The sequence below is a fragment of the Arvicanthis niloticus genome, chromosome 9, assembly GCF_011762505.2.
Source record: "Arvicanthis niloticus isolate mArvNil1 chromosome 9, mArvNil1.pat.X, whole genome shotgun sequence".
In the NCBI taxonomy this organism is placed as follows: Eukaryota; Metazoa; Chordata; class Mammalia; order Rodentia; family Muridae; genus Arvicanthis; species Arvicanthis niloticus.
The window spans coordinates 13,138,737-13,150,028 of NC_047666.1; the positions used below are offsets into that span (position 1 = coordinate 13,138,737).

Here is an 11,292-nt window from a genome sequence, read left to right on the forward strand (position 1 = left end):
TGGGAACTTGCTAGCTAGCCTTGAACTCCAGAGAGAGTCTACTTGCTTCTGCCATCCAAGTGCTTTTTGGAAAGGCTTGTTAATGGCCAAAGCCTCCAGACAGTGTTGATTCCCAGGACCTCATGTGTTGAATGTACAAAAAACTTGTGCATGTTGTCCTGACCTTGGTGTATGCTGTATGCACAGTATAAGACAGGCTTTTCTTAATCACTTAAGCTTTTAGCCATGACTTTATCTTAGTCCTGGTTGAAAACTTTATTGTTGGCAACGGATGGCAGATGCTATAAATTTTAATTTGGAATACAACAATGGACAAGTAATGGGCACAGTTTGGGTAGAACCTAGCATTTTATTTAGATCTTCATTAAACTGTTGGAATTGAGAACCAGACATACGTAATAAACCTCCAAAAATAGATCCTGAAAGGCACTTTCTTGCTTAGGGCAAGCAGTCATGGAATAAGCATGTAAACAAGCTGGCTTCTCTGTACCACACCAGCCAAGTCAGCTTTCTCCATGGCCAGCTCACCAGCGCTGCCCTCCCTTCTGTTAACACCAGCCAGACCCCCTGTAGGTCTAACCCAAGGTTTTTCTGTAGGACACCTTGGCCTACCTGGGAATGCTGGAAACATGTTAAAGGAATCATGGTGTTGAGGAAAAAAAAAATCTTTTAAAAGCTGCCATCTGAGGTGATGGCTTCTCTGTACTTACGCCACACCCCAGAATACAATAAATAAGCAGTTAGAAATGTTCAAGTATGAAGGGACTTCCTCCTCCCGCCAAAAGCACTGCTCTCTGAAGGAAGCTGGTTTCTCTGTAGCTACACCAGCTGTTCAGAAAGCTCATTGGACCTGGTTTTGAAAATAAAACAAAGTTAAAACCCTGGGAGGAACTATTGTGCAGTGTGGAGTACTCTTTCTTATAAAGAAAAGTTACCTGGTACCAAAGTGTGCAACCTACAGACCCTCAGGTACTGCCCTGTGACTTCTCTGTGTATCACAAGGGTGCCAAGTGCCTGTTTTTCTAGACTAAAAGTTGGTGAGGTTTGGCTAGTGCTGAAACCATGCATAGGATTGGTTTACTAAATAAAACCTTATTACGTACGTCCTCCAAAGACAGCTGAAAAATGGAGAGATTTTTGACTTGGTGCTGTTTGAGGTGGCAATTAATAGCATAAGCACCAGGGAGATGGTTTAATTGTAACTGCCTTTTTTTTTTTTTTTTTAAAAGTCAGGCTAGAGCTCCAACTGAAACTTTCGTTTCATGCAAGATTGATTGGATAGGAACACTCCCTGACAAAGAACTACATAATTAGAAATGACTGAGTTACAGGGAGGATAAGGGAAGGGGCTTCACATTCAATAAATAGAGCTCAAGACATTACAAATTCATGCTGACAGGGCTGTGGCATTGCCAGAGTCTATAGTCAAACTACAAGAACTTTACGTGCACATTACAAGGACATTTTCAGCATCTGGTGGGAAAGTAATTGCAATTAGGACTTTGGAGGATTAGGTGATAGGGCACAAAGGTTCGATTTCAAAGCATTATTCACTACAGTGTTTGTTTCTAGGCAGTTACATGGGTCACCTATGCTCACTATATCCATTATAATGGTGAACAAAACACCTAGGGACAGAATAGCAAGCCCAACTTACAGCCCCCCACAAAAGCTAAAATTCATGTCATTGATTAGAGTGACTGCAACTGATCAGGAGCTGAAAGAGGACAGAAAAATTTAGGAAGAAGGCCCTTTCCCTCAGAGCTTGAAGGCTTCTCTGTAACCTACGCCAACAAGTCTGGGGAAAAAAGGCTAACACTTTCAATATTTAAGCTTTTTGGGCACTTCCCATGGGAAGCTGTCCCTACCAAAGTGGCCATAGGCTGCAGTCCTCTGATAAATTGGCTTCTTCAGATCCAGATCCCTGGAATATACAAGTCCATAACTTAATACGTAGCATTAAATTTAAAACAAAGCAAAACAATCAGCAAGACTCATTTCAAGAGCTCTGGCAAATGAGTTCAGTTCCCCTGGGGTTTGCTAGGAAAAAAGTTCATGGCAAAAATGTTTGTTACTTCCCTTGTGTTACTTGCACAGTCTTTATTAATAACTACAGTTCTTGTTTTCCAGCCCTGGCTTGACAAATGAAAATTTATCATTCTCAGGAATTCCAATCGAATACTTACCAAGGTCCAATCACTGACCACTATGGTTATTGTCTTTGTAAGTTTGAGCATCCCACTTTAGCTTATTAATTCTTAATGTAGCACCCTTCGTTAAGATAAGCACAAAGCTAAGAATCAAAGATGGAGAACTTTCTAGAATATTATTTTAAGTCACAGTCACAGAACGCTAACTTTATCAGCTAGGTCCCTTTCCAGGCAATTTAAAATATCGGCAGGTTCTAGGAATGAAAATTTGTTTCCCTTCATGAGGAGTCTACCTTTCCCTCCTCAGGTTTTAGTATATATGTCCCAACCCCCTATTTCTCTCTAGCAATAGGTTTTACCATCTTTACCTGACAATGACCCCAGGGCGAAGATCAAAATTCTTCTTAACAATTTCTAATAGTTCTCTCTCACTCTTCTGAGAAGTGCCATAATGGAAAATGGAGATCGACAATGGATGAGAAACTCCAATAGCATAAGAAACCTAAAAGTCAGTAATACATTGTTATAAAATAGGGAGTATCTGAAATGTTTTATCAAGTACCTTCTCTCCCATGTAAATGTTCATTACATACCTGAACAAGAACCCTCCTGCACAGACCTCCTTTAACAAGGGACTTTGCCACCCAACGGGCAGCATAAGCAGCTGAGCGGTCCACTTTGGTGTAATCCTTTCCTGAAAAGGCCCCTCCTCCATGAGCTCCCCAACCGCCATAAGTATCCACAATGATTTTTCGGCCAGTCAGACCAGCATCTCCCTGGAATTATAGGATTTAAGTCATGTAATTTTCCTCCCTTCCCCTGCGACATAATCTGTGGAATAGCCCTGGCTATCCAGGAACCCGCTTTGTAATCCAAGCTGGCCTGGAACTCAAGAGATCCACCTGCTTTTCCCCGCCTCCTAAGTACTGGGATTTAAGGTGTGCTACCACTCCTGGCCATATAATTTTTTCTAATAGGTGATTCTTGACTAGGAACCATTCTAAGCTGGGCAGTGGTGGTGCACGGTGTTAATCCCAGCCCTTGGGAGGCAGACGGTGGGGGGAAACCATTCTAAATGTATATATAGCCAGAAGTAGCCCACACCCACAATCCTAGCACTTGGGAGGCTAAGGCAGGACAAGGTGTTGAAGCTACACACTGCCATAACATTATATAGATAGTGAATTCTATGGTAGCTTAGGCTATAAAAGATACAAGGTGTGTGTAAAGGGAACGGGGTGGACTAGGAAAAACAAAAATGGTGGCAGCCACAATTTTTAAGTAACCAATAATAAACCAAAGGATTTCATATATTACCTGAGGCCCACCAATAACAAATCTGCCACTTGGCTGTAGGTGGTAAATTGTATCCTCATCAAGGTACTTTGCAGGTACGACAGCTTTGATCACTTTCTCCTTTAGAGCATCCCTCATCTCATCAAGACAAACTTCTTCATCATGCTGAACAGATATAACAATCGTGTGGACTCTGATGGGAAGCACAGCCCCTCGATCTTGCATATACTGCACAGTCACCTTGAATGCAAAATTGAAGACTTGTCTAATCAAACAGCCTTAAAGTGGGTTCTCTATCCTAAGTTTAAATATAGCAAAAAGACAAATACTGCCCTCTCAGTCAGGTCAGTTATAATTAAGTAACTCAGAAATTTTAATGTAATGTGAGACAAATGTAGGCTTAAGATCACCACTTACTTGAGTCTTAGAATCTGGGCGTAACCAAGGCAATGTCCCATTGCGGCGTAGTTCAGCCAGTTTAGCATTTAGCTTGTGTGCTAAGACAATGGTTAAAGGCATACACTCTTCAGTTTCATCAGTGGCATAACCAAACATCAAACCCTAAAAATATGGAGAAATGGTCAATACACGCTTCAGAATATATTAATATATATATACATAAATACACACACACACACACACAAAAAAAAAAACCTTCACAATACCTGGTCTCCTGCACCAATGTCTTCCTCATTCCGGTCAAGATGAACACCCTGGGCAATATCTGGTGACTGTTGTTCCAAGGCAACCAACACATTACAAGTCTTGTAGTCAAACCCTATAAACAACAAGGTGTTCCAATAACCTTCATTTTAACTCCAAAATGTTAACTGTAGTGCTGTGCTGCTAGAAATCTGGACGTGCCAAAGCGAAGTGGTCAAGCACTTCTTTAAAAGACCATATTCACATAATTCACTTATAAGGTCTCTAACTCGGCTAGCTTCAAACTACAACTAAGCAGCTAACTTCTGTGTTGACATCCAGAAGCTGAGTTTACAGGCATACCATCATGTCTGGACACTCTACTGATGTGAATCTGTTATTTTATTTGTAGGATAGGAGACTGATTTTACACTAAATGTCACATTTTAGAGGACAGAATAGGCAGACTCAGAAGGATGAGAGGATATGGTATAACTGCAATCAGTGTCAAGGATTACTAGGAACATTCTAGAAGCTTCTACTAGCATCAGATTCTCTATCTGCAGAAATGAAAAAAAAAAAAAAAAAACCCCTCAAGCATACCTTTGGAAGAATCATCATATCCAATGTGCTTTATGGCTTCACGCACTACTTTCTGGTAATCAATGGCAGCTCTGGATGTAATTTCCCCAGCAAGAAGGATCATTCCAGTTTTAGCAACAGTTTCTAATAAAACAAAAATTTATACCTAAAATATTATTGGGGGTTGGGGGGGGGAAGTGCTGAGAAACTCAACCATGTTATACATGCTGTATCCCTGGGCTTCATTTTCTATTTTTGAAACAAGGTCTTGGTAAGTTACCCACATAGGCCCTTAACTTGCTCACATAACTTACTAACCCCAGCCTCGACCTTCCAAGTAGCTGGTATTCCCTATTCCACAAAGCCTTGCTTCAAACACCCCTTTTGCCGACATTCATAAACAAGTGTTCTGCACCTACCACAAGCCACTTTAGCATCAGGGTCCTGCTGAAGGTGTGCATCAAGAACAGCATCACTGATTTGGTCACAAATCTTATCTGGAAAATAAAAATTCCTAGTTCAGTTTAACTATTACTACTAACGCTATCTTACCATGTAACTAGCAGTTTATGTCCAACCTGAGGGCCAAATATAGCTGTGAATTAATTTGTAGGTGACAGAATCTTACCACACTATCAAAAAATTATAACTGTGTCTGCAATGTGGAAGGTAGGGGATCTCTAGTCTTTTTGGTTTTCAAGATAGCTTGCTCTGGGCAGCTCTGGCTGTCCTGGAACTCGCTCTGTAAACCAGGTTGGCCTTGAATTCAGAGACCCACCTGCCTCTGCTTCCTAAGTGCTAGGATTAAAGGTATAGACCACTACCATTTAAGTTGGCTTTTTCTTTTGATTTGATATTGGGTTTCAGCATACCTAATCTGAGCTCAAACTCGTGGCAATCTTTGCCTCAGTCTCCAGACTGCTGGGACAGCATATGCCACCATTCCAGACTTGAACTTCTTATGGTAAAAAAACAAATTTAAAAACTGCTGCATTGCTTGTGCATACATGGCTCACACTTGTGCAATGGTGTTCATGTAGAGATCAGAAAACATTAAGAGGAATCTGGTTTTCTCCATTATGTGTCCTAGGTCCGAGGGATTGAACTCAGGTCACAACAGGCTTGGCAGCAAGCACCCTTAACCCTGTGAGTAATCTCGCTGGCACTCCCCACACAGCTCTGAAGTGAACAATTCTACATCAGTGCATGAAGTATGGTGAGCTTTACTATTATTAAAGTGCTGCTTAACCAGGAGCTATTTGCTGGAATAGAAATTGTTGTATATAGGGATATATTTTACTTGATTGAAAACCTGATATGGCCTTATTAGTAACACAAGCTCATCAATTCAGTTAGGCAATAACTTTCAGCATATTTAACACACCCTAGCCCATTAGTTTACACTTAAGATGAACTCAGTTCCACCTCAAAATATTTCAGATTATTTCAAAAGTCTAAGTTCCTAGGGAAAAGACAACTACTTTATCCCCCACATTTAAAATTCATTACAAACCCACTAAAGAGCCAACTGTCAGGTCACTAACTTCCTAAACCAGTCCACTTCCCCTATTATTAGACAATACTCAGTTTCTTGTTATGTAACTAGTACCAAACCTATGTACTTGGGGTTCTGAATGAACCAAAGCCATATGTAGAACAACCACTCTAGAAACCCAACACCAGCTTATTAGGGAAATGACATTTTCTTTAACCATGAAAATAAACTCAACAGAAGGAACACCAGCAAATGGAAAATGATCCAGGAACTGTTCGAGTGTGTTCTAAACCATATTCAATTTCTCCTTGATTTATCAATTTAGAAAATGACAGTATCCTGGTCTGGAATGTTTGTGGTATTTAGACAGGGTCTTAGACGTAGCCCAGGCTGACAAACTAAACTGCTTCCATACTTTAAATGCTGGGATTATAGTAGTGTACCACCACGCTTGGCTCTAGTCTCCTCGATTTTTTTTGTTACTACTCTGCCACCCCAGAATGTGTATTGCAGCCACAGAACCTTAAGATCGAGAATCTATTTGTAATAATGAGTGGTTCACTAGATATGGAGGTACCCCTTTCTTTGAGGGGAGTGTGGGAGGAACCACAGCAGCACTTGTCTTTCAGCCACTCATCAAGATCCTCCTGACAGACCATGTAATGTTGCTGTGGAACTCCTAAGGACAGAACAGCTCAAACTGAGTATTAGTATTTATTAGATGGTTAAGTTCCATAATAGATTCACTGTAACCAACCCCATCATGGCGGTTCAGTGGACAAAGCCTTAAGAGAACAAGAAACAAATCCTCCTTTAACCACAGGAAAGGACCGAAGGGAAGACTTTAATATGCGATGGGAGTATGCACTTAATTCATGCACTTCATCCTTTTCACGCACACTCCAAATAAGGGATGCCTTCTCCAACTAGCGCTATATTTAGTCAGCGGCTGTCTGTCACCTTGAAGGCCTAAGGGCATGTCCACCATGCTCTTAGGCCGTTTCAGAGGCCGGAAGCCATGGATAATAGCGATGGGACCTTTACAGACACCAGCCCCGACTTCCAAACCCAGGGGTCGGGTGGGTAGCGGCCGCCAGCTCCGCTTCGTCCCAATTCCACATGCGGCGAACACGTGGTAGCCGCTGCAATGCGGGGCGCGCGCTCCCGGCGGCCGGACGCGAGCACGCGGGGCGGGGTCGCCCACTAGAGGTTTTTCCAGACGACGGGACTAAAGAGGAGGAAACAGTGCCCTCCCCGCGCCGATCTCAAACGGCCGCGAGCCCCCGCCCTTCTCGATTTCTGGAACCTTCCGCATGGCGGGGCGCGCCGCGCCGCCGGATGAGGAGCGGAGAAAGGGGGAGGGGAGCGGGGCCACTTATTGCAAACTCGCGGCGCCACGGAGGAAGCGCGCGGCCGCTGCTGTGCCCACCGCCGGAGACCTCGGCCTCGACCCCCCAGCGCCACTGCCCTCCGCCCTTCCCTTCTCCGAGTCCCCGTAGGCTCACCTGGGTGACCTTCCCCTACAGACTCTGAAGTGAAGAGGAACGTCCCCTCCTCGATGAACGCCTCATGGAAGCCGTTGAGCTGCCCGTTCATGGCGGCGGCGGTGAGAGAAGGTGACGCTAAGGAGACGGAGCGGCGGCGAGGCAGAGGACTGCGGAGGACGCAAAGGGAGGATGGCTTCAGCTCGGGGCAGCCTGGCGACTCGGAGCGAACGAAGCGGCGGGGAGAAGCGGCCCAGTATTTATAGAGCAGCGCCCGCGCGCGCCCGGCTCGGGCCCCGCCCCTCGGCGTCGCGCGCCAATGCGCCACGGGCGGGCGGATGGGGGTTGGCTGGGTGGTCCGCCGAGCGGAGCTCGGGATGGACCATTCTACCGACGGGGGGAGCGACCAGGGCTAACCGCGCCCCTGCCAGTAGTTAGTCATCTTGATGGCGTGGGTTAAATGGAGATGTGAGTGAGTGAGTATTCTTGGGTTTTACGCCCCTTCCCACGTTGACTGCTGGAGAAGAGACAATTTGGATTTGAGGGACGGTCTCCCCCTGTGCAAGGACATGGTACATCCCTTCCGACCGTTGCCCACGGTCTGCCGGCGCGTGCGCCCCCCAGCGGCGGCCTCGGAGGTGGCGGCCGTTTTGTGCTGTGGCTGTCGCCGAGGGTCTCTCCTGCCACCCCCGCCATTCGCCACCTCGTGCACCAGCGCCGGGTGGCCTTCTGCCATGTGAAGGTGGCCATGATGGCTGGCCAGCGGAGCCTGATATGCACCGCCCTTACTCGTCCTACGCGGGTCTCTCCGGGGGGACGAGAGATTCCGAGGGGAATCTCAACCCAACCGTTAGTCATGTCTCGAGTCTGGGGAAAATGGTTGTAAAGCCAACTAACAGGAATGCTGTATTGTTTTTCTAAACATTTGCCACTTGCCGGCCTCCCCTCCCCCCTCGCGGGGCCTCGTGGACCCTCGGAGTCTGAGACTGTGCTGAATCCTTTTCTGTCCTAAATCTGACTTTGCGTGGCTTTGTTTTCCATGCTTCCTAGGAAGAAATGGATGTTTCAGTCTGTTCGAGAGAATATGAATCAGAATGTTTCTTGCGTGTGTGTTGGGGAGGGCGCTATTCAGGCCTTCAAATGTGCTTCAGATGAGCTTGTCAAGGTCAAATGGCCTCGATTTTATGACACTTTCTCTTTTAAACCTTTGCAGTTGTCTCAGTTTTGCCCATGAAATGAATTAACAGACGAGAAAAAAAAGTGAAAACTCGTACAGACAAAGAGTGGAGTCTGGAGCTAATTGCACGCAGAGACCCACTTTGAGGCCAGTGTCACACAACTGTTGGAACCAGCCTTAGGGCAGGCCCGAAGCCTGGTGGCTTCTTAGAACCAGCGTTTGTCAAGAACATTAGGTTTTATGATGTTAGGGAACAGCCTGCTCCTAGCATAAGATGCACTTGACACAGAAGCTGAATGACGAGCTCTGGCTGCCAGCTGCCATGGCTCAGAGAATTAGGTACACTGTGAAAATCGAGGAGCATTTCCCTGTAGGGTGTGTGCCAGTGCAAAAGTGGGAGTTTGAGAAAGGCACTGTGGGAAACAAAGGAAGCGCTTAGGCTGTGCTAGGAGCCTCGACAAAGAAGATAAGGGACACAGCCTCATCTCATGCCGGAAACCACCATCCTTGCAGGCAGCCTGGCAATGTTTTATTCTTAATCATTTATTTTTAAAACTAGCCCTCATGAGAAAAATAGTCAAGACTTTCATAATTTTTAGTTGTTTTAGGGTCTAGAGAGATGGCTCAGCCATTAAGAGTAACTCAGAATGAGTAATAAAATTGCTAAACAGACCAAAAAGCCTGTGTAGACTGGTCAGTGCATTACCTTCCAGCAGAAAAATCTATATGGAAGCCAGACTATAATCAAAAGGTTATTTTATTAATAGGGAGGGAGGGGTTGGATTCAACGATTAGTTCATTAAATTCTGACACCCCTTTGCGCTCGTTCCACAGCTGGCTCATCCTGCCAAGAGGATTAACCTCAGTTGTACATTATTACCCCTCTGTTGCTCACAGGGTATTATAGGGGCTGCAATTGGTGGCTTTGGGTCATGCTTCTGCTGTTAACTAACAGAATAAGCAAGCTTCATACCTCTGTCTTTAGCCTGTGAAGTCGGGATAATAGTAGGAAATCTTTTGCACGATGTCTAACACATAACAGGACTCGTTAAAGCAGTGAATTATCTTTTTACTTTTTACAGGTGTCCATTTGCTGGTGGGACAAAGGCTGAAATTCTCTACATATTTTGCTATGTTTGCTTCTTGAGACCAGGTCTCACTCTGTAGCCTGGGTTGATCTCGAACTCACTGTGTAGCCCAGGCTGGCCTTGAATTCATGAAAAGCCTTCCCTGTCTCAGCCTCTAGAGAGCTAAAGATTTCAGGAGTATTCCGCTTTGCCTGGCTAAAGTCTCCCATGCACATATTAAAGGCTAGAGTCCGGTATCACTACTACCAATTCAAGCCTTATCTCGGACAACATTCCCCTCCACCTTCTACTCTGCATCTCTCTTACTAACAGTTCAAGTCATTAATTGATACACATCAAAAACAAGGGCACATTTTCATTGATTCTGTATTATTCACATTGTCCATTTCTTCTGTAAGTATTTACGATACCAACGGTAAGACTGGCAGGAATCAATCCAGTAACAGGCCTAGTTCTCTTCCTGCTCCAGACTCTTAAGAGTGATGGCACCTGGCATACACTATCCTTTTCTCCAGAGCTCAGCTGCTACTTCCTAGATGAAGCCTTCACCTCCAGAGGTTTCTCTCAGGGTTTATTTTTCTCCCATGCTCCTAAGTGCTGTTTGGAATTACAGATTTGAAGATTAGTTGACGGATGTCTCCAGTTCCCAGTTTGGTACATGAGGTCCATGATAATAAGGTGATCTGTTTTACTGAAGCTTTGCTCTGAATGCACTTAAGATGCTGAACAGTATCCAACAGGGAGAAAGGAAGAAAAGAAAAGGGAAAGTAAGTGGACATTATGAAAGACTCAAGAAACAAGTAGGGACATGAACCTTGGAGATCCAACAACCAATGCAAAGAGGTCGTGTGTTGGCTTTGTGACAAGCTTTCCAATTAATAAAATTGAGAGCTCTTTCCTAACAGAGAGGCACATGGCCATCCTGTTCTGGAGGGAAGATGAGATTTCTGATTGCATAAGTTAGTGCCCTGAGGGTAAAATAAACCAGAAGTTATTGGTTTAAGTCATATTTAGCACTAATGAGATGTGTTGGGTTTGAATTGTTATAAAGCACATAAAGAAAAATCAAATCGCTTGACTGAAGGCACCAGATTTCTAAATACAGAGAATCTTAGTGTAGCTGTGAGACCTATGAATGCTTTCAAAGTTGGGACTGAAAAAGCTGGTCTTTGTTACACAGTCAGCAAATACAACTCCTCCAGGTCTTAGGAGTCTTATCGAAAGTTCTAGGAGAGACTTTTGGCAGGTGAAAGAAGAGAGATGTATGGCAAATGTATGGCATTGAGCTGGCACTGTTGCACAGGCCTGTAATCCCAGCACTCTAGGGCTGAAGCAGGAAGACTGGTTCAGGTTCAAGACTAACCACTGTCACAGAACA

At 44.6% G+C, this 11,292-nt stretch overlaps 1 protein-coding gene across 1 annotated transcript; it reads right to left on the reverse strand.

Moving 5' to 3' along the window:
- Positions 1-329: 329 nt before the first annotated feature.
- Mat2a (methionine adenosyltransferase 2A) lies at positions 330-7,906 on the reverse strand. The gene is made up of 9 exons (XM_034511511.2): positions 7,671-7,906; positions 5,090-5,167; positions 4,692-4,814; positions 4,112-4,224; positions 3,864-4,007; positions 3,468-3,686; positions 2,744-2,926; positions 2,519-2,652; positions 330-1,924 (listed from the first exon to the last, which is right to left on the reverse strand). The coding sequence occupies exons 1-9, from the start codon at positions 7,759-7,761 to the stop codon at positions 1,822-1,824; spliced, it is 1,188 nt and encodes a 395-aa protein (XP_034367402.1). The 5' UTR covers positions 7,762-7,906; the 3' UTR covers positions 330-1,821.
- Between the last annotated feature and the right edge of the window lie 3,386 nt (positions 7,907-11,292).